General features: G+C 52.4%; 1 protein-coding gene across 6 annotated transcripts in view; it reads right to left on the bottom strand.

The window, feature by feature from the left end:
- MROH1 (maestro heat like repeat family member 1) overlaps nt 1-25,388 on the bottom strand; it is a 112,622-nt gene that overhangs the window by 50,628 nt on the left and 36,606 nt on the right. For 5 of the 6 annotated variants that reach the window (XM_075124862.1, XM_075124861.1, XM_075124863.1 and 2 more), the window contains exons 11-23: nt 24,023-24,136; nt 22,839-22,912; nt 21,922-22,041; nt 14,914-15,024; nt 11,297-11,441; nt 11,117-11,157; nt 10,251-10,392; nt 9,147-9,199; nt 8,138-8,245; nt 6,815-6,934; nt 5,368-5,490; nt 3,325-3,471; nt 3,120-3,146 (exon numbers count right to left, since the gene is read on the bottom strand). In XM_075124862.1, coding sequence (XP_074980963.1) covers nt 3,120-3,146; nt 3,325-3,471; nt 5,368-5,490; nt 6,815-6,934; nt 8,138-8,245; nt 9,147-9,199; nt 10,251-10,392; nt 11,117-11,157; nt 11,297-11,441; nt 14,914-15,024; nt 21,922-22,041; nt 22,839-22,912; nt 24,023-24,136 — 1,325 coding nt within the window. The remainder of the gene's footprint in view (nt 1-3,119; nt 3,147-3,324; nt 3,472-5,367; nt 5,491-6,814; nt 6,935-8,137; nt 8,246-9,146; nt 9,200-10,250; nt 10,393-11,116; nt 11,158-11,296; nt 11,442-14,913; nt 15,025-21,921; nt 22,042-22,838; nt 22,913-24,022; nt 24,137-25,388) is intronic. The other variant, XM_075124864.1, reaches the window with a different exon arrangement.

Raw genomic sequence — 25,388 nt, 5'->3', positions numbered from 1 at the left:
TGCACTGAGCTGGCAGGCTCAGCCACCCATCAAAAGGTGAGCACAGCAGCTCTTTCCTCGCCTGCCTCTATTCCGGTTGCTCTGCTGTGGGCTCTGCCAGCTCTGCCTCTCGTCCAGGTTACAGCCGCTGAGGCTGGTCTACACCTAAAATACAGGTCGATCTACGAGGCCAGCCAGCACTGGGAAAGCTTTAGTACCCTCAGAACAGTACCTAGGTCAACTCAGGCTGTGCCCACGCTGCCGAGGGAAGTCGACCTACGTGCTGCAACTCCAGCTACGTGGAGAACGTAGCTGGCGTCCACGTGCCTTAGGTCGAGTTACCGCAGGGTCTACGGGAGAAAGTCTCCCGGCGACTTACCTTACTTTTCCCCTCGGGGGGTGAGGGGGTAGAGTACAGGGGTCGACGGGAGAGCTATCTGCAGTCAATATGGCAGGTCTTTACTAGATCGATCTCAGAGCGTCGATCCCGGCTGTAGTGTAGACCTGCCCTTGGTTTTAGGTGTAGATGTGACAAGGTTGACAAAAGGATTCTTTGTCAGCCTGGCTTCCGCCTGCCAGAGGCGGATGACCTGCATCGACCGAAGGGGCTTTCCTGTCAGCGTAGGAAGCGTCTGCACAAGGACGCTAGAGCGGCACAGCGACAATGCTGTCCCTGTAGCATGGACATCTCCCCAGCTAGCACGCATCCCAGCCCCCGAGGGCTTTCCAGCCCGCAAGCTCCTGATCCGAACGCAGCCTCCACCCAGCCAGCAGTGCGCCCGAAGAGACGCCTTGCACCTCCCACCTGACGAGGTGGCACCCAAGGACAAGGTGCACGTGCTGGAGATTCAAAGTGCAGAAGCTGCCACCTTAAAGGGAGCCTTGCTCCAAGCCCAGTGTTTTTAAAACGAAGAGCTCGGGAATCTGCACTTCGGACAAGGCCTCCGAGCCTCCCGAGGAAATACCATGGAGCCATCCAGCAGCAGGGCCGAGACACATGCCTCACCAGCAGACAAATGTGTCCCTGTCCATTACTACTTACTCTGCTGTAAAGAGCCAGGCTAACCCCCAGGCCCACAGCAGGTGGGAACGTTCCTCGCACTGCCCGTGGCTTTGCCCGTCACCCCACGAGACAGCAGTCAATCCCTTGCAGCACCAAAAAAGGGACTGCCGCAGGGATTAATGTAGAGGGCCCCGATCCCTTTAGATCTAGGGTATGCGATAAAAAGGACTAAGGCCTGGTTCTTCTCCTGGGTACATGCAAGTTGAGACACTGCTCTACTCCAGCCACAGCTCCCCAAATGAAGGCATAGTCCTAGTGCCCCCCCTTCACCACCCCTCTCCCCGTGGACCCTATGGAGATGGCTGTGGAGCCAGCAGCGTGTTTGCCAGGGAGCGTCCCGACTGCTCAGAGCGTGCCCAGAAAGCCATGGTACAGAAGTGGTTAGTGCCAACAAGAAACCAGAAGGAAAAAGACATTAGTGAGTCTGGAGAAGGAGGTGTTCTGGCCTGAGATTTTAACTTGAGCTTGACAAATGCCACGTTTTGTTCCTCAGTCTTTTATAGTAGCAGAACGCAGCTGCCTTCCCCTCCCCAGACAGCGACCTGGGTATCTGGCCACTGAACACCTGTTCTGGGTGGGTAGGGACTTTTAGCCGAGCTGTGAACTGTGGCTAGACCTCGGGGGTCATTAAGCTTCCCCACCTAGTTACATCAGTGCTGCTCAAATGAGCTGGGGCGGGGGAGAAATGGCACACCAAGGTCTATGGGGCAACTGTGCTCTGGGAAGCAGCAGTGCCGGAGTGGCACCTGGGCTCTGGGGTTATTCTCCCATTTTTGCAGCACAATTTGAACACATGAGGCTGACAGACCTGACCACACTGCCTGCGGTCTGAGAGCCAAGCTGAGGGTCTCCTTTTCACGCAGTCACCAGTGAGAGGTTCTGCAAGGCAAAGGAGGCTGTCCAGGACATCTATGCAGCCCTGTAGCTTTCAGTGAGTTTGCACAAAAACTGAGTGCGAGAGGAAACCTGCTGAAGGCACACAAAGGAAGGAAGACACTCCAGTTCCCTCCTGCTGACTCTGCGGGGCTTTAGTGACTACAGCCAGCCGACCTGGAGAGCGGAGTGCCATTTTAGTCTCTTCCAGACCAGAATCATGCTTTCGGCTCTCGGCCCCTCCGATAACAAGCACTCGGCCACAGGGCAACTCTGCTGTTCACCCTGTGATGGTCTCATTCCTCCCCAATGCCAGACTTCCCTGCTGAGAGCACTGCACAGAGACCCCAATCACGAGCACTGGTATTTAGTAAGCTAATAGTCTCCTGTGACGAAGTGGGACTGTTCTTAATGTTTCCTCTGAATAGTGTGGGGGTGCCTCAGTTTCCCCTAGGCAGTTCTTAAGTATCTAGGGGGTGGAGTAAGGGTGTATGATCATTGCAGAGCCCTAGAGGGCAGGTGTGTGCAGGAGTCTGGACACAGAGAATGGCCAACACCCTGTTTCCTGGCAACTGATGGCCTGGGCCCTTCCCCCCCTGCAAGGTGAGAGCTGAAGGGTTGGAGAACAAAGGAATCAGGTGACCACCTGGCCCGTGAAAGGAACAAAGCCCAGGGGAGGAGGGGCTGGAGGGAGTTTTCAGTTTGGGGCTGGCTGGGACATGGAGTGAAGTGCAGACGTGGTTGTCTGGCTCACTGCCCCCCAAAATGGACCCAGCTGAGGGGTCCCGTTCTCTGCACCTGCAAGCTCTGTTTTAGACCATGTTCCTGTCGTCTAATAAACCTTCTGTTTTACTGGCTGGCTGAGAGTCACGTCTGACTGCGAAGTTGGGGTGCAGGACCCTCTGGCTTCCCCAGGAGCCCCGCCTGAGCGGACTCACTGGGGGGAAGCGCACGGAGGGGCAGAGGATGCTGAATGCTCCGAGGTCAGACCCAGGAAGGTGGAAGCTGTGTGAGCTGCGTGTCCTGAAGACAGGCTGCTCACAGAAAGGCGACTGCCCCAGAGTCCTGACTGGCTTCATGGGGAGCAGTTCCAGAGCATCGCCCAGGGACTCCGTGACATCTCCTCTCTAGAGTGATCAAACAGAGAGACAGAGAGAGGCAGGCAGAGCAGAGAGTAGGTCAGATTTAATGCCTCACACTGTACCTTGGTTTCTACCTTTATTCCCAGAACCTGAACAAGTAAAAGAAAAACATGTTAGCAAGGTTAGCAAACACTGAAGTGAGCTGCCTCCTCCCAAGACATGGCATGAGCCCCTCCAGGGGTTGGCATGGGCCCTTTCAGATGCAGTATTTGCACACCCAGCTAGGCTGTTCTCACTCGTTCACATGCACACAGGCAGGTCACCTACCTTGGTGTCAAAGTAATGGAAGATGTTCCTGAGAATGTCTACTTCAATTCTGGACAGCACGAGTTCTTTGGGGGCATACCTAGCTACGTAGCCATAGCATAAGATCAGGGTGCTCTTTATCTTCTCTGCTTCATTATCGCTGCGGTCCTGAGACAAGAGATAGGAAAGAAGCTAGAGAAGGAAGTGACCTGTTGGGCCACCCAGTCCCTCTCCATGACAAGGCAGGACTGGTCCCCTTGGCCAGTCTGTCTGTGGTCCTGGGATGGGACCTCCCCACAGGGGGTGGGGCTCAGAGACTCCTGGTTCCCTTTGTATTATTTTCCTGTCCATGCTGCTGTTTGCAGCTCCCCTGCAGATTTCATTACCATGCTGTTTACATGCCTCTGCTGGAGTAACGTGGTTACCAGGACATGGGCCAAGAGAGGTCTGTGGCATTCCCTAGATTGCCTCCAGCGCCATCCTGTGCAGGACCATAAATGGAGTGATGCTAAATAGCCACCAGTTTGCAGAGCACATGAACCCAACTTGAGAGTATCCATGTGAGAGACCGGCTGCCTATGAGAGTTCGGGTTCTGTGCACTAGAATTACAGTCAGCAGGGTGGGTTAGCCAGAGAATTCTTTCCAGCTGCTGGCACTTTGCATGCCCCATACCAAACTAGAAAGCTATTCTCTTGCTTCCTTTGCGAACACTTCCGCCATGTACTGCCCTCACTTTGCTCTGCTGTTACATGCACGCAAGGTAAATATTTGACAACTGTAGTTTCTGGTGATTGCCATTAGGTGGCACACACTGATAGCCTGCCACAGGTGGGTATGTCGGTCACTCCATGGAGAGCAATCTACTGCCCTCCCAATAAGTGCAAATTCTTGGTTTGCCATAGTGGGCTGAGCCAATGGTCTGAAGCAACAGTTCTCAGACTGGTTTGTTTCCTAGGGGGTTCCTTTCTCAAGATGACGACCTGAGGTCCCTTCCAACCCTGATAGTCTATGATATTCTATGATTCAAGAGGTTTCACAGTAGGATGTGGGGGCTGGGGTGATGGGCCTTACACAAGGTGGTCAGGAGAGCCACTGTTCTAGAGGGCGGTCAGCTCAGAGTAACCTTGGAGGGTCGACTCCCCAGCACAGCTATGTCCCTGGAGTGAAAGCATTGCAAGTTCCCCCTCCCAGCGTGGAAGGGCAGTGACCCTTCACAGGCTGCTCTTTATGAGCGGAAGAGCTTCCGCGTCTCTGCAGAGCGGCTTGGCCCCCGCCAGGACACGGCCCTCCTGCCTCAAGATGGGTTCCTCCCCCCAACCTCATACCCATTATACTGTGTGCACCTTTGACCAGAATCAGACTATTGACCCCTAGCCTGGGTCCGTCTGTTGCATGTGAAGGGCCCATAATTTGGGCCCAAGGGGCACAAAGCACAGTGGGGGTGAGGGCAGGAGACTATTCTGCCACCTTCCATCGGCAGCCACCACACCTCTCAGGACTTAGACATTAACCAGACCTTGTCAAGGGGGGCAAGCCCAGGCCAAGTCCACTCTGCACATCCCTGTGCATCGGACTCCCACCAGAGACAGGGACAGTGCGAATGCATTTGAGGGCAGGCTCTGGCTGCCAGCTCTTGTGCACTACCTAGTCAATAGCTCCCCTCTGGGGACGTGCGAGGCTATGGCCCACACATGGCTCTGAACAGGTAACGCACTGGTGTTTTTCACCATCCAGCCTCGACCTTTCAGGAGACTCCCTATTTGGCAGATACAGACACTGAAGCTGTGGCTTCTCCAAGGCCTCCCAGCAAGGAAGAGGCAGAGCTGGGACTGGAGTTCATAGGAGGTCCCAGTTCCCAACCCTCTGCTCATTCCACTCCTCCCTGCAGCCAATGACACTCCTGTGAGAGCAAGGGGACTGGGCAGCCCCCGTAACATTCCCTTGAGACACAGGGGACTAGGCCTGTTTAGTGAAGAGCTGCTCAGGTGTGGAGATCTGACTATGTTTGGGCTCTGGAAGCACCTACCCCCATCACCCCACTCCAGGTTACTTGGCCCTTTTACCTTGAAGATACTGAACAGTCCCACTGATTTTTTGAAGATGTCGGATTTGACAAAGTCTTCTAGTTTGGCCAGGGTTTCGTCCAGGTGATTTATTGCACAGATCCCAAAGCTGGAGGCAAGTCCCTGGAGGATGGGAAGAGAGCTATTAATTCACCAGCCCTGACTGGCCTGTTCAAAACACAATTCTTGGTGGTTTAACACCAGGCTTTCAAAGCGTGCTCAGCTGACAGCAGGCCTGGCAGCTTGGCAGTTTACACTCTCCACAGAGCAGCGGCTCAGATATCTTCATATGGGGACGCAGCTTGTGAAAGGCTCCAGTCTTCGCATACAGCCAAGCCACTCAGAGCAAAGTGGAGTCTCATGTAGTCTAAATTACTAGAGGAGTGAAGCTTTGGCCTGCCTAGCAGACCCTAGTGGGTCATGACACACCTGGCCACCCAGGCTAGCCACATCTGTCAGTATAAACAAGCCAGCTATACTATGTTCTCCAGAAGTCACATATGAGTTTTGCTTCCCCAGCAGACAGACAGGAGCAAATTCAAGGGAGTCCAAATCTACTGGGAATCAAAAGCAACTTTAGCAGGTTGCCTTCCGCATCATAACTCCCCACACCAGGTAGTCCAGCAAGTTGGGCTGAAACTCCATAAACCGTTTATTAAAAACTGGCCCTTACTGGATCAGAGCCAGTCACCATTAACTTATGTCTGTGCTGCCCTTAAACATGACTAGATGCAGGGGTAACACTCACCCCGATACATCTGAACAGTGCAAAGTAACGCTACATGGCAGCTTACGATAGTGACAGAGAATCCTGTACCCAGGTGACAGCTCAGGGGAACTTCAGGGAGCCCATGTAATCACCAGGGAAAGAGACCACTAGAGGCAGGCACCCCAGGGCTGGTTTCCTCTCTCACCCAGAACACTGCGGCACTAGCAGCCAGGCGCTAACATGGTTTAAGGTGTTACTCTGTGACTGACCCAGAGAGCGTACCTCTTGGGAGTTCAACCTCTTCCCGCGGTACCCCATATTCCTTGGATCCCCCTGTACTGAGCCAGCCTGTTCCGAACTTCGCTTCTTTATGTAGTCTGGCAAGCACCACTCCCCCCCAGACACTAGCTGGAGTGGGTAGGGAGACAGCTTTAGGTCTCAAACGAGGCCATGCGCTAAGAAGGGATCGTTAGTGTGGCACTGGGGAAAGGGTAGGAAGCAGCTTTATCTCCAGGCCACATCTGCCTGGCCATTGAGTCTTGGGCCAAACCCAGAAGGAGACATGAAGAGGTGGAATAAGCTGGTTATAGAAGTGCCTAGGGGGGCAGAGGGCTGGAGCCCGCACTAGTCTGTCATTCAGTGGGTGTGTGACACACAGAAGGAGTCGGGGCATGCAGTGGGGAAGCCCCCTTCTCACTAGAGGACATGGTGGTGCTGGCCCACATACTGTCTCCTCACCTCCCTTTCTGCTTCCTCCTGGTACCTGGCTGTTTCAAGCAGCTCTTGAAGCTGCTTTTGCACCACATCCTTGTTCGAACAGACCCCAAGAGCTGTTCCAATGCACTTATACAGGAAGTTCTGGAAGACAAGAAGAGGAGCATTGTGTTCTATGGAACCAAAACACCAGCAGAGCCCTTGGGAGAGCAGACATCACCCATGGCCTTCCACTCAGCCTCCAGCTACCCTGCAATGCAAGCCACGGCTCAGGAGACCATGTATTGACTGTATGGCCCAAGTGCACACATTGCTCTGACCCCTCTCAGCACCCGAGACTCCAACTGGCCAGTTTTACTCTTGCAATAGAGCATTCCCAGGCACAAGGGGAGGACAGGATGGGACCCTGCACAGGGACAGAATAGGACAGGACACAAGAACCCAGGATTCACTGGCGCCGGAAGGGAAGGAGTTGCAGGGTAGGGGTCAGGCAGGAAGCAGCAGCAGCAGCGAGCTTAGGCTACAGCAGGGAAGCTGCAAGTTAAGTTTTTAGCTCAAACAGTCCAGACGCTAGAACCAGCTGCTCCCACTGCAGCTAGCCCATGGCACGTCTAGCCACTCCATGCACACTCCAACCCACGCCTGCCATTCGGCTGCTGCTCTTGGGGGGACGGGCCCGCGCACGCACCGCTCTCGAAAACCCCAAACTCGGCCAGCCCTGCTTCAGCACACGAGGACCACAGCAGAGACAACTGCTGCAATTCATTAACCCGCCTTGGCGGCTCTGGGCTTCCGCTACCACATGTACGCAGGAGACTCACGTCAGCTTCGGCACCCCTCACTTCCACAGCCTCACCTCACGTCTCTCCTCCCATGACATTTCTTTCCTTCGTGCTCTTCGCTGCCCAGGAGGGCCAGAACCTCGGTGACCCTCAACACCGCACTGAGGCAGACCCGAAATCCTGCTCTGTTCTTCTCCAAAATATCGCCAAAGCCACCCACTCCTCCCTGGCTGCACCCATGAGACCCTGGCTCGCTCACGCAAACATGGACCAATTCGCCACAACTAGAGTAACTGAAACGTTGGGCGATTCCTTGACTCAGTGGCCCGAACGCCCCTCAGAGGCCAGTGCAAGGCACTGCCGTGGTGACACGGCGACCGCCACTTCTTCCAACGGCGCCTAGAATCCAAGTCGTTGGCTGTATGCGGCAGCTGACCAAGATCAGCCCCAGGCTTCCCCATCCCCTCCAGCTGGGCCTGGCTGGGAGCAGATGCTTCCCTCTGAATGCCAGAGTACCCAGCCGCCTCCCCAGGGATACAAGCCCAGGAGGACGACGACGACAGACCTTCTCGGAGGGAAAGCCGTTGTAGCTGCTCAGCTGCTTGCACATTTCCATGCTGAACTGACAAATCCAGGCGTCGTCAGAAATCGCCGTCAGCGTCTCCCGGAGGAACTGCAGGGGAGAGAAATGGAGAGAACGGATTTCTATTCAGAGCCTCCCAGCGTGCGAGGAGAAGAGAGAGCCCCTGCCCAAGTGCTGGGCGTGTTTAAGCCTCTATTTAAAGCTCAGAGCCTTGAGTGTCTGAATTCAACACACACGCAGAGATGGAGACTCCCGAGAGGCACCGCTAAGACAGACGTTCAGAGCACGGGGACGCATAAAGGCTCCACTCTGCTGAATGGAGGCAGGGCCCCAGAGGTTAGTGACTGTCATTATCCGAGGCCGGCCCAGCTAACCCTACTCTGCCTCTCAGCTATTTCCTTCCAGCTCTCAGCACGAACACTGGTGCTGCCTTGGAAGGAGTCTGAGGGAGGAGGAGGAGGAGTTCTTCCTGGAGAACAGCATGCTGCCTCTTCCCGGAGCAGGAGGAACCCCTGCACTAGTTCCTTGATTGCTCCAGGCCTTATTTTAAACTTTAACAAATCCCCTGCGCACACACTGTTCTGGGATTCGTGCCCTCTGGCGACCCAGGAAGCCTAGAGAGGAGACGGCTCGGGTACTTCCCCTACCAGGCCCTGCCTGAACCCATCAGCAGCTACGCTAACCTGAGCCCCGTCATTTGTCCGAGCCAAGACGTCTCTTCAGAGCCGTCCGTGGCGACTGGGGACACACAGCTGCCTTGCAGTGGGGGCAGAGGTCCGGGTTCTGGGCCTACAGCCTTGCACATGGCGTAAAGGCACGCTCCCTCTGCCGCACTGACCCTCAGAGGAGGCTCAACGGCCTCTTGAGCAGACACAGTGTCGCCAAGTGCTCCAGGCTGCATTTGGGACCCCCCGACCCTGCCCCCCACGCGTGCACCCCCCCACACCCCCATTAACAATACAGGCTATTACACCCCTTTGAACACACTTACCAAAAGCAGCTGGTCTTCCCACTCCTTCGGGGACAGGGATTTCTCCGTATTTGCTACAAGAAAAACCAAACCCTTCGTGTGTGCTGGTTTCAGATCAGCACCCTACAAAGCACAGAGTGCAGCAGGCAGAACAGGCTCTCCTGGGGATCACGGAGCCAACGCTCCGAACACAGCCATGGACACGTTACTAGCTCTCGCAAGGAGGCTGGTGTGTAAATGCAGTGTGGAGAGGAACCCAGTTACCTTTGATTTAACACACAGTTTAAGTGCAATATTTTGGGAGACCTAAATGGAGTCCAGTTATCAGTTACAGTGGCAATAAGGGTCATTAAATCAAGGTGCCAACTGAAGAGTTTGCAAAGAACATGAACTTACACCAAAGAACCTCTGCGCTTTTTGGCATGGCTGGTCACACTGCCCCCACCCCACTGGTGGGAGCACTGAGATTATTTCACTGAAGTGTCCCTAGCCTCTGTTTGCCAGAAGATGGGAATGGGCAATGGGATGGATCACTTGATTCCCTGTTCTGTTCATTCCCTTTGGGGCCCCTGACATTGGCCACTGTTGGAAGACCGGACATTGGGCTGGATGGACCTTTGGTCTGACCCAGTACAGCCATTAGGTAAATGGAAGGATTAGCTAAATGCAGGAATGGCATTGGCCTTGCAGAAGCAGCAGGGATCAGAGGATATGTGTAGCCTTAATTGGCCAAGTGTTTCTCTTCTGTGGTTTTCTAGACTTTGCTCCTCAAAGCTCCACAGGCTTCAAGGTGTGGCTGGCCTCCTGATGCCTGAAGGCAGGCTTTTCCGGGACACAGCACTGCACGCCAGCCCTGTGTGACAGGGCAGGAGGGCTGCCTCCTGGAAGCTGCACATCGAGGCTGCTGTCAGAGGTGGGAGACAGCCAGCCAGAGCAGCTCATGGGTTGTTTACAGTGATCTGCATGGCCTCTTCGTGTTTGAATAGTTACAGTTTAATGCTGAGTAGTTCCAGACTGCTGCCCATCCCCACAGTATCCGAGTGCAACAGCGCACCTCAACAGCAGCCTTTAGATATCACAGGACTCTGAATAAGACTTTCGCTTGTGGCCCCATTAATGCCTTACCTTCCAAGTGCTCTACTAAGGGGGGAATCTTCTTATTCCACAGCTGGCCCAGCATGGGATGGATATTAAGGTGCAATACATTCAGTAGACGCAGGGCAGCTGCCCCCCGACCGTCTCCTAAATATGGCTGTGAAGACACAGTCTGGGGGAAATGGGGCAGAAGAGAATTACAGCAGGTGAATTCACAGTTGTGTATATAATTCCTGTAAGCACTGGAAGGCTACAGAAAGATGTGGAGGTTAAGTATAGCTTCGCTCCCCTCCCCGAACCCAGCACAATTGCTTTAGCCATCATGGAAACACCAGCAGCCAGGACACAAGCATGTAGCTGACAGAGGGGAGACGGGATGTTTTGCCAAGGACGTGAGGGCAAATCCTGTTTCCTGAGACATGCTAGAAAGTTCCCAATATCAAAGAGTAGGGGGGCCTGGTTTTTAAGAAGCTCCTGGGTAACATTTCCAAGAGTGCCCAAGTCCCGTTTTCACAGATGATGTAGGCACATGGAACCCCAAGTGCCTAAGTCACTTATGAAAACGGGACGTTTCTGAAAGTATTTCCCCTTGCTCATAAAAGGGCCGACAGACTACAGAGAACTCTATCAGTAGAAAGGACCCAGCTGCTGCTCCCTGGATCACAGCACGTCCATCTCAGATTACAGTGATGACAAGAGCGGTAAGGTCATAGGAATGATTATCCAGGCTTTTACAGCACCCCCGGCTTGGAGGCACCAGGGCCTGGGTAGTCGGGGGGCACTAGTACCAGGGCAGACCATTCTCAGCCTGGTCTTCCCACCCCCTCCAGGGAAGAAAATGCCGCCTTCTTTCAGTACAAAGAGAACCCAGACAGACCAGCCCCAACCTCACTCACCAGCAGCCTCGCCATTAGAGCACACGGCGATGGCAGGTTTGCTACAAATACAGAAACAAGTGTCAGATGGGAAACTTGCTCACCTAGAGCTTGAGCACAAGACTAGACGCTCTGGATGCTCAATGCTTCCTGCTGAAGCAGGCACAGAATCTGCCCAGGAGAGCAGCTGCCGATACAAACCATGTGTGTCGTAGTGGATGAGGACGGCATTCTCTCCCTCCTCCTGTTTCTTTGTAGCCAGGTGCATTAAGCTCCTGCATAGGGGGGTCAGGGCACCGGTGAACTGTATGGGGGTCACGAACTCCAAGAGATACGGCCAGAGAACCTGCGGAGAACAAGTCAATCATGTTTGTCTAGCACAGGAGCGGGCTAACTTTTTGGACTGAGGGCCGCATTGGGTTTCTGAAATTGTATGGAGGGCCGGTTAAGGGAGGCTGTGCCTCCCCAAACAGCCAGGCATGGCCTAGCCCCCACCCCCTATCTGCCCCGCCTCGCTTCTTGCCCCCTGATGGCCCCCCTGGGACTCCTGCCCCATCCAACCCTCCTTGTTCCCTGATGGCCCCCCCCATGGACCCCTGCCACATCCACTGCCCCTGCTCTCAGTCCCCTGACCACCCCCAGCTGCCCCCTGCCACCCCGTCCAACCCCCTCCAAGGATTTTAAAGACTCCTTATTGAGGTTGCAGGAACAAACCATCCCGATGTGTAGAAAGAATAGTAAATATGGCAGGCAACCAGCTTGACTTAACAGTGAAATCCTTACTGATCTTAAAACACAAAAAAGCAGCTTACAAGAAGTGGAAGATGGGACAAATGACCAGGGAAGAGTATAAACATATTGCTCGGGCATGCAGGAGTGAAATCAGGAAGGCCAAATCACACCCGGAGTTGCAGCTAGCAAGAGATGTTAAGAGTAACAAGAAGGGTTTCTTCAGGTATGTTAGCAACAAGAAGAAAGTCAAGGAAAGTGTGGGCCCCTTACTGAATGAGGGAGGCAACCTAGTGACAGAGGATGTGGATAAAGCTAAATGTACTCAATGCTTTTTTTGCCTCTGTTTTCACGAACAAGGTCAGCTCCCAGACTGTTGCACTGGGCAGCACAGCATGGGGAGGAGGTGACCAGCTCTCTGTGGAGAAAGAAATGGTCCGGGACTATTTAGAAAAGCTGGACGAGCACAAGTCCATGGGGCCGGATGCGCTGCAACCGAGGGTGCTAAAGGAGTCGGCGGATGTGATTGCAGAGCCATTGGCCATTATCTTTGAAAACTCATGGCGATTGGGGGAGGCCCCGGATGACTGGAAAAAGGTTAATGTAGTGCCCATCTTTAAAAAAGGGAAGGCGGTGGCTCCGGGGAAACTACAGGCCAGTCAGCCTCACCTCAGTCCCCTGAAAAATCATGGAGCAGGTCCTCAAGGAATCAATTCTGAAGCACTTAGAGGAAAGTGATCAGGAACAGTCAGCATGGATTCACCAAGGGCAAGTCATGCCTGACTAATCTAATTGCCTTCTATGACGAGATAACTGGCTCTGTGGATGAGGGGAAAGTAGTGGACATGTTATTCCTTGACTTTAGCAAAGCTTTTGATAGTCTCCCACAGTAAGTTAAAGAAATATGGGCTGGAAGAATGGACTATGAGGTGGATAGAAAGCTGGCTAGATTGTCGGGCTCAACGGGTAGTGATCAATGGCTCCATGTCTAGTTGGCAGCCGGTATCAAGTGGAGTGCCCCAAGGGTCGGTCCTGGGACCGGTTTTATTCAGTATCTTCATTAATGATCTGGAGGATGGTGTGGATTGCACCCTCAGCAAGTTTGCAGATGACACTAAACTGGGAGGAGAGGTAGATACACTGGAGGGGAGGATAGGATACAGAGGGACCTAGACAAATTAGAGGATTGGGCCAAAAGAAATCTGATGGAGGTTCAACAAGGACAAGTGCAGAGTTCTGCACTTAGGATGGAAGAATCCCATGCACTGCTACAGGCTAGGGACCGAATGGCTAGGCAGCAGTTCTGCAGAAAAGGACCTAGGGGTTACAGTGGACGAGATGCTGGATATGAGTCAACAGTGTGCCCTTGTTGCCAAGAAGGCCAATGGTATTTTGGGATGTATAAGTAGGGGCACTGCCAGCAGATAGAGGGATGTGATCCTTCCCCTCTGTTCGACACTGGTGAGGCCTCATCTGGAGTACTGTGTCCAGTTTTGGGCCCCACACTACAAGAAGGATGTGAAAAAATTTGAAAGTGTCCAGCGGAGGGTAACAAAAATGATTAGGGGACTGGAGCACATGACTTATGAGGAGAGGCTGAGGGAACTGGGATTGTTTAGTCTGTGGAAGAGAAGAATGAGGGGGGATTTGATAGCTGCTTTCAACTACCTGAAAGGGGGTTCCAAAGAGGATTGCTCTAGACTGTTCTCAGTGGTAGCAGATGACAGAACAAGGAGTAATGGTCTCAAGTTGCAGTGGGGGAGGTTTAGGTTGGATATTAGGAAAAACTTTCACTAGGAGGGTGGTGAAGCACTGGAATGGGTTCCTTAAGGAGGTGGTGGAATCTCCTTCCTTAGAAGTTTTTAAGGTCAGGCTTGACAAAGCCCTGGCTGGGACGATTTAGTCGGGGATTGGTCCTGCTTTGAGCAGGGGGTTGGATTAGATGACCTCCTGAGGTCCCTTCCAACCTTGATATTCCATGATTCTAACCACCCCTTCTCCCTGACCGCCCCTGGATCCCTAGCCCCTAACTGCCCCCCACCACCTCCCCATCCAACCCCCCTTCTCCTTCCTGACTGCTGCCCCTGGAAACCCTGCCCCCATTCAACCCCACTGTTCCCCACCCTCTGACAGCCCCGACCCCTATCCACCCTCTGAACTCCCCTGCCCTCTATCCAATCCCCCCCGCTCCCTGCCCCATTACCGCGCTGCCTGGAGCGCCGGTGGCTGGCAGCGCGGCTGCACCAGGACAGGCAGCCGCGCAGCACAGAGCACCGGGTCAGCTGGGGTCTGCTGCCCTGCCGCAGTGAGCTGAGGCTGCGGGGGAGGGGTGACAGCCTCCCGGGCCAGGAGCTCAGGGGCTGGGCAGGACGGTCCCGCAGGCCGGACGTGGCCCATAGTTTGCCCACCTCTGGTCTAGCACCATTCATGCTACACAGGAGTGTGATAAGGTCCCTGCCCAAGGCACTGAATCGAAAGGACTCCGATAGCCCCATGAGAAATGCCTGACCACAGGGATTGGCTGGACGGGAAGAGGAGGAGGGTTTCCATTGAGGGACACCATCCATGTGGCATCAGAGGTGGAAGAATAACTAACTGTCTGAACATTCCCCTCCTCTGACCCACCAGCTCTCTTTTCAGGAAGGACAGAGCCCTTCAAGTTGGCTGGCACCTTGTACACCTGCTCTGAACCCGGATGCTAATGGACATCAAGGCCTTCTCATCTTCCACCACTTCACAAACTCACCTGAGACAGTTCCTTGTTCAGAGTTTACAAATCCAGGTGCCCTCAGCTTAGAGGAAAGAGCAACTGGACTGTCACCAAACGATTCAGTGAAGAGCCTATTTGTTCTCTTCTCTGACGAGAGAGCAGGGAGATCTGTCCCTGGCTTTGGAACTGCAGCAGTCTGGACTTGCCTAAAAGCAGGCCTGACAGCAGATTGTGCAGGCCAAACAGCACCCCCCAGCCAGCTCTTACCAAGTGCATTAACACTGGCAATTCCCAACTCACGCACTTGGTAAGGCAGGCAGTACAGGGTACGGACCGAGTTCAGCCCTAAGCAGGGAGCGACAGTACTCCACAGACTCACCTCATCCATCCTGTCGACAGTGGTGCTGATGAGAAAGAGAGTATTGATGCTGATGTTCTGGACGCTGTCACTAGTTAAGTCATCAGCTTCTGGCGTCTGCTTCCTGGGTTGCTGTAAGGGAGCACGAACGCAGGTTAAGAGAGAAGCACAGCTGTGATCAGGCCCAGGAGACAGTGGGCAGGCAACAGAGGCCAGCTCCCTCTCCCCGGGGGCTGCACCATCACCCCCTCCCCATACCTACACAGGCTCACATTTTCCAAGCCATCAACACAGCATGCTCAGCAGACGGCAGCGTTACTCTGGGATCATGACAAGCCTCTGCCTTCCCTGCCCCATGCTATTTTGACTCCTTGCACATCAGTCACCTTGTCTCTGGAAGGAGCTGCAGGCGGTCCTCCTGCCAGATTGCACCCATTTTACTGATGGGGAAGGAAGCACTGAGTGTACGGCCTTTTTGTTTATTTTTAAGCATCTGTGTGTTAGGATATAGAAATTTAGGCCTGTCTGTAAAGGCTTGTACTCTAAGAATTTAGGAGTATTATCATCACTTGGCAAGTTATAGAGGTATAAAAGAAAGAATCAAAATTACTGTCTGCTGGTGTAAGGTCCTTCTCTTACTGTGACAGTCTGAGGCCCTGTTCTTAGGCTAAGATCTTTGGCTAAGTAGCAGAAGCAGCCATAAGCTGGGAAGCGACCGGTCACCTCCTCACATTGAAATAAGGTGCTATTGGGCGGTTAGGAATACAATCCTGTCCTGATAATGCCTGTCGCCTCCAAAGAAAGGGAAGTGCTTAGAAGATGTAAAAGGAAACAGTTTGAGACCATCCTGTCTGGCAATAACTCACTTAATAGGTGGGATGTGAAATCCTCATTTCTGTGTTGTTCTATCATTGTGGTCCCCATTTCCCTATTGTTTGTCTGTACAATCTGTCTGGTTCTGTGATTGTTTCTGTCTGCTGTATAACTAATTTTGCTGGGTGTAAACTAATTAAGGTGGTGGGATATAATTGGTTACATAATCATGTTACAATATGTTAGGATTGGTTAGTTAAATTTCAGGAAAATGATTGGTTAAGGTATAGCTAAGCAGAACACGTTTTACTATATAGTCTGCAGTCAATCAGGAAGTGGAGGGATGGGAAATGGGAGTGGGGAAATTGGAATCATGTTTTGCTAAGGGGGGAATGGGAACAGGGACACAGGTGTAAGGCTCTGTGGTGTCAGAGCTGGGAAGGGGGACACGAAGGAAGGAAACTGGAATCATGCTTGCTGGAAGTTCACCCCAATAAACATCAAATTGTTTGTACCTTTGGACTTTGGGTATTGTTGCTCTCTGTTCATGCGAGGACGACCAGGGAAGTAAGTGGGTGAAGGAATAAGCCCCCTAACATCTTGGTGCCGTGACTTGGATGCATCGGATAGGTGAGTGGCAGCCTGTAAGTCCCCCTCCCCAACAGTCCGGGCAGCTGCTTGGAGGGGGTATTGCGAACTCTCCTGATGGTAGTTGCAGGTTCTGGCAAGCCAGGGTAAAGGATTTTTTGGATAAATGGGTAAGGAAGAACCAGGGCCCCTACCAGGTGCAGGGGTCACCCTGGGATGAGATTAAAAAGGAAATGGAGGCAGTGTTAGGGGACCCAGAGGGATGGGAGGCGGCTGAGGAGCCCACCCTCCTTTGGTATACGGGTAGTGGAAGAAGGTCCCTTCCCATGGGGACTGGATGCCTTCTAGGGAAAGGAGGCACTTCAGTCCCCTTGTGAGCGGTTTGAAGTAAGGGCAGCATTATGGGAAGCTGCCAGGAATCTTTCAAGTTTGGTGCTGCTTCAGCAAGGGCTGCTGAAGGGTTGTAAATTAGTTAGGGGTGGTTACACATGATTTGGCACAACAGGGTTTAGAGTCCAAAGAAGAGTTAACAGACTCCCTTAGAGACTGGAGCTGGGACTAGGTCCTGGGGGAGTGGAGGGGGGAGGGAGTTTCAAAAGTGCAGAATGGCAGGGTTTGCAGGAGCAGGTAACAACCCCCACTCTTCTCCCAGAGCCAGGATGAGAACCTGGGGATAAGGGTTTGCAACTGTTTCAACCCAGGGAACCTACCCTTGGCTCAGAGCTAACTATGTCCTTTTCTTCTTTCCTCTTGGTTTACTTAATTTGCTGCTGGTAGCCTATACTTTAAACTGACCTGACAGGCTTAAATGGTTTCTTGCCATCTCTTCCCCCTCCTCTCCCCACCCCCACCTTTCCACACTTTTGTTCTTCTGAAGTTTTAATGGAGGGTACTTTGGATACTTATGTGAGATTTTTGGGGGTTTTTTTGGACAAAGCATGAGGGAGTTCTGCTATATTCCACTGGAATTTTTTTTTTTTTTGGAGTAAAAGATCCATGGGCATCCATGGAGACAAATGTTTTACTGCCTCTTTGAACAGTCTCAAGGCGAAGACAGCACAGGTTAACGCAGCTGTGTGGCAATAATTGTACTTGGTGGCTGAGTTGTTACAGACAAATTGCACCACCTTAAAGAACTGAATGTAGGAGTAAGTGAGTGAAAGGTTAGAAATAGCTTTTGCAAAAATTGATGACACAGGGTTTGGGGGAAAATAAACATTTGGGAGTTGGGGAAATGGTAAAAAGGTAACTGTTGTGAAGACGTTAAAAGAGTGACAGTTGTGGTGTTACAAGAAGGAAGTTTTTGTTTAATGATCAAACCCAGTTATATCCATGTAACTGTGTGCAACTCTGTGCAGTCACATTGGATGGACGCTTGGTAATTAAGTTATCCCAGGGGGTCAGGTAGAGTGGCTACTACCACCACTAGGCTTCTGTCCCCAGAAGCCTTTACAGCAATTTTGAGGGAAAACGGGCCCTTTTCCCGCAGAAATGGTCTATAAAGGGACTGCTACCGGCAGCAGGAGTAGAGAGAATCTGATCAAAATTATTTGACTATTGGGTAATGTAACCAAAATCACTAAAGGATGTAAGGGGTTTCTATTGGAATTTAACTTGGCTGCCCCTGATTGTGTCTAGTTGTACAAGATGGGAGTGTAATCGGGGTACAGTTGTGTAAAAAAGAATAATCACAGCGCAAGGGATGTTCGGCAAAAGAGAATTTTATGTGCGCACAGGAAAAGGAAAAGGGGAGGCATGATGGGAACACTGAGCCTTGGGGTAGTTCTGGGGGGATCAGATTGTCACTTTGGTGAGTGTGCATAAAAACTGTGGGCACGGGGGATGCAGTTATCCCTTGTGTAAAATTAATATGGCTAATATGTTGTGGAGGTTAAACTATGGAAGGAATGTGCATTTTCCCAGGACGTGTGCAGTGTATATTGGAGAAGGGGTTAAAAAAAAAACACCACGCAAACAAAAGATGGTACTTAATTAAAATCCTATTAGGGCTCCAAAAGGAGCCACAATAGGTTGTGCTTTCTTTTTCAGATCTCTGTGTTTTGGAGCAGAAGATGAAAGTGGAAAGTAATCAGAACTCTGGTGGAAGTAGAATGTGTCCCTTTTAAGACAGTCTGAGCTGTTAATTGCTTTGGATCCAAAAGCAAGCCAGAAAGCCTCTGTGTAAATAGGTTTCAGAGTAGCAGCCGTGTTAGTCTGTAACCGCAAAAAGAAAAGGAGTACTTGTGGCACCTTAGAGATTAACAAATTTATCAGAACATGAGCTTTCACAAGCTACAGCTCACTTCACGAAAGCTTGTGCTCAAATAAATTGGTTAGTCTTTAAGGTGCCATAAGTACTCCTTTTCTTGAAGCTACTAGAAGACTCAGATTATGGCCCTCCAGGAAAGGAAGGTGAAAACAAACAAGGGGAACAGGTTAACCCTAAGGGGGTGGGGGGGGTGCACTGCTAAAATCTAAAGCTGTGTCTCCATTACCTGAGAATAAACATAAAGCTTGGTACAATAGAGAAACTATTGCAAACCTGGCCTCTTGTACAAGAGGGGAAACTGAGGTACACATTTACTAGCCTGATTATATAACAAAATAGGACAGCCTGGAGGTAATTCTTCTGTTTTTCCTGCAATTAGCAAGAAGATTTGTAAAAGGAAGTGGTATTATTATTAAGCAATAATTTGTCCCCACTAGCGAGTGGTGGAAATTGTTTCTTTTGTTTTTCCAGACACTCTACAAGCAAGCTGGCACCAGCGAAAGAATAACCCACAATACCATGGATCTATGTTTTGTGTTTGTCTGTGGTGTTTGTCTCGTTGCTAGCATTGTTGTGTTTCAATGAACAAAAAACCTAATGACGTGGGTGGGGGATGGCTTCAAAAGGCTAACCTTGGTGGGGGTGGAGGGGAAGAGGTGTATGGGAATGCAAAATGCTCAACTAGGAGGCCAGCACCTGTGTAATAGCTACTGAACAGCAATTAAGGTGGTCCCCACAAGCCCTATGGGAATAATGAGAAGGGGAGGAGCTCACTGGGAATCAGTGGAGGGGTGTGTACAATAGTGTACAGCAAGAGAAGATATTTGGATGTGCCCCTCTCCTATGACTATGGAGGAGCAGGATCAATGGCCTATGGCAAGGGGTAGACAATTGCGTGTACTGTGTATGAGGAGTTTTGGTGGGAATGTACGTATATTACTAGGGGCACAATTACACCAGCCCATAACCAAACAACACCCATCTACACGCTGCTATCTGGACTTTGGTGCACAAATGGATCTGTGAATCTTATTGCTGTAAATAATCAAACGAGGGCATACGGCCTGATTCCATACCAAGTGGTTAAGCTGGTTTGGGCAATATCCCATTTCTCTGTGAACATTCAATGGACTTATGATATGGACAAAAGCATGCAACAAGCTGCCCCTGCAGGTTTTGCAACTGGACACAATAAGATCTTGACCCTGTCGAAGGAGGAGAGGCAGTGTTTTGGTGGTGGCCAGGATATTGGACCATACCTCAGTGGTCAGAACTCTCGGTGTTGCTGTAAATCATCATAGCAGCTGCTGTATTGTTAACAGTATTTGTATGTTATGTTGCATATGGAAATGATTAAGGGGGACACAACCCCCTAGAAAACAGCCACTAATTATAACCTATAAGTAATGTAGTAAGCCCTCCACCCCCTACAGTGTACTAGACAACCCGGACCCAACCTTCTCAGGCCCACGGTAATGGGAAGTCTGGAACACTAATTGGAATAGGTGTGGTATGCCCGTGTGAGAGAAGGTGCAGGGCACTATATTACACAGGGGCAGTGGGACAAACTGAATATTGACACCTTCCACCTTGATGCCTGGCCCTATCAGGAAATGTCTTATTTCACCATATGTCTTATGCTTTTCCAGGGATACCTGGACAGGAGGATCCCAAAAGAAAAAGGGGGTGGGAGTGTTAAGATATAGATATTCAGGCCACTGTGAATTTTGGGTGCCAGTCTTGACACCTTCGGCTTTCCCAGATGCAAGCACTCCCCATTCCAACCGATGCCTTGGGGCTGTAGGCAGCCAGCCTGGCACCACGTCTCAAGTGGACACTTGAGAATTTGGGCCCAGATGACTAGGCCCATGAAGCCCATGAGAGGCAGGCAAGGCTTAACCCTGGCCTTTTAGCTGGGTGCTCAAGCTTTCCCCCCAGCTTTTGGCTAGAAGCTAAGGAGGGGATTATCAGTTGCCAAGATCCCCACCCCTGCTTCCCCTGCCAGTCTACCTCAGTTATTCCCTTTTCCTGTGGAAGCAGTTGGGGAGGAGCCTGGAGGAGCCATTGAGGAAGGAGGAAATTCCAGCAATTGCAAAGCAAGATGCTCCAGCCTGTGATCGAGGGACCGTGTGAGGGTGAAGACCGAAGAAACCAGAAAGGACTGGCAGGGACAGAGTTCATGGGGTACAAGAATAATGCGTGGGTGGAGAACTGACAGATGGGGGGAGCGGGGGTGCAGTGGATTGCCCACCTTGGGACCACGTCTAGAAACGTGCCAGCTTCTCAGGCTCAACAGCCCCAAAGTAGGCAGCTATGTGGTGCAAGCAGCAACAGAAACCCAGTTTCCAGACTCCCAGGCCTGCCTGCAGAACTCCACAGTCCAGTCTGCGGCCACTCTTCTCTTCAGCAGAGAGGAGAGGTCCCTGCCAGGCAAGGCCACCATCTTCATCCAACTGGGCTGGCCACACTTTGCTGGACTTGGATCTCCACAGCCCCACCTCCGCTCCCCAGGCAAGAGCGGCTGCCATCTGCTCCATCTCATGCACCTTTGGTTTGGCCACTGAGCTCCTGGCCCAATCTCTTTGGCCATTCGTATCACCCCTGGGCAGGGGGGCCATAGACCTCCCACTTTTTGAAGTGTGGAGGCCAGCTGGGGAGCCCGGGCAGTGGTGGGAGCCGCATGGACCCAGAAAGGAGCCCCCGGCCCTGCCCCTACCCTCTGGGCTCTCCACTGCTCTTACCCGGACAGGTGGGTCCTCTGAGCTGCAGCCCGGCATGGTAAGAGCCATGCGGGAAGCTGTGGGAGCCACGGCGTGGACCCTCTACCTGTCCTGGGTGGGAGTCTGGGGGGTGGGGACACAGGCTGGGGGCTGCTGTCCTCAGCCCCACCCTCACCGTGGACAGGTAGAGGGTCCACCGCAGCTCCCCACAGTTGCCTGAGCAACTTTTACCATGGCCAGGCTGTGGCTGAGCCGGGTCGAGGAGAGCTGTGGGGAGTGGGTCCCTCTACCTGCCTTGCTCTGGCTTTGGGGAGGGAGGGGCAGGAGGGGGAAAAGAGAAGGAGTGGAGACAGTGCCTGGGGAGGTGCCTGTGGCCCCCCAACCCCACCACTTTTGGGAAGGCTCCAATGTCCTTGATGTGCTGGCTAGAATTAAAACCAAGATTTGCTCTCACATGGGCCCAAGAGACCACACAGGCCCCGCTGAGAGAGCCTACTACCGCCAGGCTAGACAAATGAACTTTACACCCAGGCCAGCAGCCTGAGGGTGCAGAGCCAGTCCTCACAGAGTCGCGTGCCCTGATCCAGAAGGACAAGGCAAGGGTAATCGTAAGAACTGGCTGTATCATGGCAGTTTTACCGTGTCAGGAGGAAGGGCGCACTGGTGGATGATGTACTCAATCATGACTTCCCCGCCTGCCTGTTCCAGATAGCCATGGTGAGCCATCGCGCTGATCACCTGGACCACGGCCCGTTTCACCTAGAGGAACAGAGGGTGAGCAGTGCACTCCACAGTGGCAGCCCCTCGAGCAAAGCAGAGGCCAGTATCCTCCTTGGCTGGAGCAGGCGGGAACGAGCAATCGTCCTTGACCTCCGCCCCAATCCCTGGCACCCATCTGTTCCAGGAAAGGCCTACACGAACGCAACCCAGCTGCTGGCTATGCAGCCATGCACGCCAAAGGGGATTCTTAAGCCATTTAAGAGCCTCCCAAGGCTGCACAAGTCACTGCTCTAGAGGCCAGGCATTTAGATTGAAAACCAAACTCTGGTGCTTTGCAAGCAGAACCACACCCTGCAGAGCCAGATTAGCTACAGGAACTCTTCTCACACCCAGGGCTTGAGAGAGATGCGGCAGGGAGCTGCCCCCAGCCAGCTTGGGTCTAAACCAGACACCTCCCTTTGCTCCACTGACAAAGGGAAGGGGGACAGAGGACAAGGATCACAACAGCTGGTCATGAGAGAGGCTTATTGTAATTCTTAGTCTTAAAAGAGGAACCCACTGGAGAGGTCAGCATGGGAGTCATGAGTGCTCAGAGGAGGGAGCTGAAGGAGAGAGAGCAGGTGACCTCAGAGGACCAAGGAGGCATGTTCCAGGCATAGGGGCTAGTATGAGAAGAGGGGCAGAGCTACAGGGAGCCCCCAGGTGAGCTGGGCTGGTACAGCATGGGGCACCTGCAGAGTGCCACAGGGCCCTGAAGGGGAGCCAAGTCCCAGAAAAGCCTAATTCACCACATGACCAGCCGGGAGTTAAGGACAGACGAGGGAGTTTCCAGTTACCTTATTACTGTTGTCCTGCAGAGGAAGTTTCATAGAAGAAAGAATAAAGGACTTTTTAATCTCCATCTGAGAGGCTGGAAGAAAGAACAAAGGCTCAGCAACTCATCCCTGCCCAGGCTGACAGGACCACAGGGCCTGGCCCCAGAGAGCATCCAGCACTGACCACCCTCCCTGGCCAGATGTGTGCTTCTCTCCTTTCCCCTCTTGGAAGGGCCATTGAGTGGGAAAGATGCTTGTTTTCCACCTAACAAGCAACTGGATACAAAGCCACGCTGCAGTCTCCATGCAGGTTCTTCACACTGAGCAGGAGTGGAATTCAGAGGCCAAGAAGGTTGGGGCAGCATTGTGCCAGCAAAACGTCCAAGCTAACATTTAGCAACTCCACCCAGACTAGCCAACAGTTACACGCCTTGGCTTTGGGAAGGGAACAGTTCTACTCCAAGAGGCATGGATGAGGCCAGAGCAGGCTTGCCATCCGGCACCAGGAGAACATTCCCATGTGGTGGAAGTGGAGATCACCCATTAGTAAACACAGCAATAAAGGGCTGAGTTGGCCTGAGGCATTTTGGCTACTAAGGGAAAGGCTTTGTGTAGCGGATTACCCTAGGCCAGGTCTGCTCAGAGGAAGCATCTGGATTACTCACAAGCTGCCCACCTGCCTGGGGGCTCCCAGGCCTAAGGATCCCTGGCTCCCTCCACCCCCCCCAGAAAGAGAGAGCACTATTTCCTCAGTGTTGTCTGCCCACAATGGGCTGGGAGTAAGGAACAGAGCTTAAATCCCAAGCCACATCCTGCAGGGTGGCCCCAAGGTTCCTGCTTTGTGATGCTCTACAGCGGGTAACAGTGGTGTGCATACTAAATATCACAATTTTGGCATAAGGGCTTGTCTGGGGCACAAGGCCGTGAAGGGTGTTTGTCTAAGAGATGTGCTAGGAAGTTCTCTGGCCTGCACTATACAGAGAGCCGGACTAGATGATCACATGGTCTCCTTTTGCCCCAAAGGGACATGACCAAGAAGTCAGGGACTGTCTGCCAGAATGAGGTCAGTCCTCTGAAATCCCAGCCCCCAGGTCTAGCTACCCAAGCACATGGCCTAGCACCGAGCAGAAATTCCCACCTGGGTGCTAGCACCCTGCATGGATACGACAGGGCCGCTGGAGGGAGCTGATCCTTTTGGTACTTACAGGCACAGTTGATGATTTGCCTCAGGATGATCAGTGTCGCCACACGTATTCTCTCGTTGTGGTTCTCCAGCTTTGGGAGTAGGAAGCCAAGCAAGCGATCAGGAAATGTACAGGCTGCAGAAGAACAAGGCCACCATTATGGACACTCTTAGCTCAGGAGCAGCCAGCAGAAAGACCTCAGGCCAAACACGGCCGGCAGTCACCTTAGTCTGACAGGCCTGCAGCCCAGAGACGACAGGTCCCAGGAAGCAATGCTGCCTCTCGGCATGAGCAAGGGGTATTCTCCTCAATTTGGTGCGCTGCATGCTGGGACAGGCCCCTCCGCAACTGAAGGCTGTGGCTTTGCCGTTTGTATTTCAAAAGTCATTAGTATACCCTCTATTTCTGCTATCTTGGCTCACATGGCCAATACTCCAGTGGAAGCTGTCTGCTGATCTGTGTGATGCCTCTGCAGTATTTTCAGCACGTCTCCCCCACTGGTTATGCATCTTAGCGACCTTTGCTGAACATTCAGCAGAGTTGTCCACAAGTGGACAAGCACATCCTCTTCTTCCCAAACCATCAAGCAAGCCGGTGGTTTAGAACCCAGGACCGTGCAGGAGGAGGTCAGGTTACACCTTCCAACATCTAACACCTTGCATTTATCACGGATGCATTGGCTGATTTCAGGCTCAGTCCCAGGAGACCCAGCTGAAGCAAGGTGCACTGGCATAAGTCAAACTCGTCATATAAGAAAAGAAAGGAATCAGAACTACTCTAGACATCTCAGAACTAGTGTTGCTACTTTGCATAAAACCAGTTGGAAGTGCGGCTCAGCTGTCAGGCTTTCAAGCACAAGGGCTAAGGACAGAGGGAAGTCATCTGACAGTGACTAGGCAGACATCTGGCAGGATCCTAATCAAACTACTGCTGCTTTAGTGGCAATTCCACAAGCTTCCTTTAAAGTATGAATCATTCTAAAGGGAAGCTTGCCAGAGCTGGGGGCTACAGGACTCAGTCCATAAAGGCTCCCACATACAGGAGGCAGGGCTACAAGCAGTGCTAGAAATCACACCAGGGCTCTGTTTTATGCAGGACTCTAGTAGCCAGAGACATAATTCAACTAGCTCAGTCCTTCCACAGAGCTTTCATCCAGAGGCTAGCAGACAACCTGTGCGCTACACATCAGAGTGGAGTTCTGCTCTGAGGGGCTCCCTGGAATCCTGCCACCTAGTCTGGCTGCTGCCATCTGCTGCTTTAAGCAAAAAGAGGGTAAAGCAAAAACCGTCAGGGTACATACAAAGCCAGTCTCTGTCCCCGTTATCCCTTCCAGCATACCCGGCTAAGCTAGAGGGCTAACTGGCATGTGCTGCATTACTAGCCTCTA

The sequence above is a fragment of the Caretta caretta genome, chromosome 2 (genome assembly GCF_965140235.1).
Source record: "Caretta caretta isolate rCarCar2 chromosome 2, rCarCar1.hap1, whole genome shotgun sequence".
Lineage (NCBI taxonomy): Eukaryota > Metazoa > Chordata > Testudines > Cheloniidae > Caretta > Caretta caretta.
This window is presented reverse-complemented; position numbering and strand designations above follow the sequence as displayed.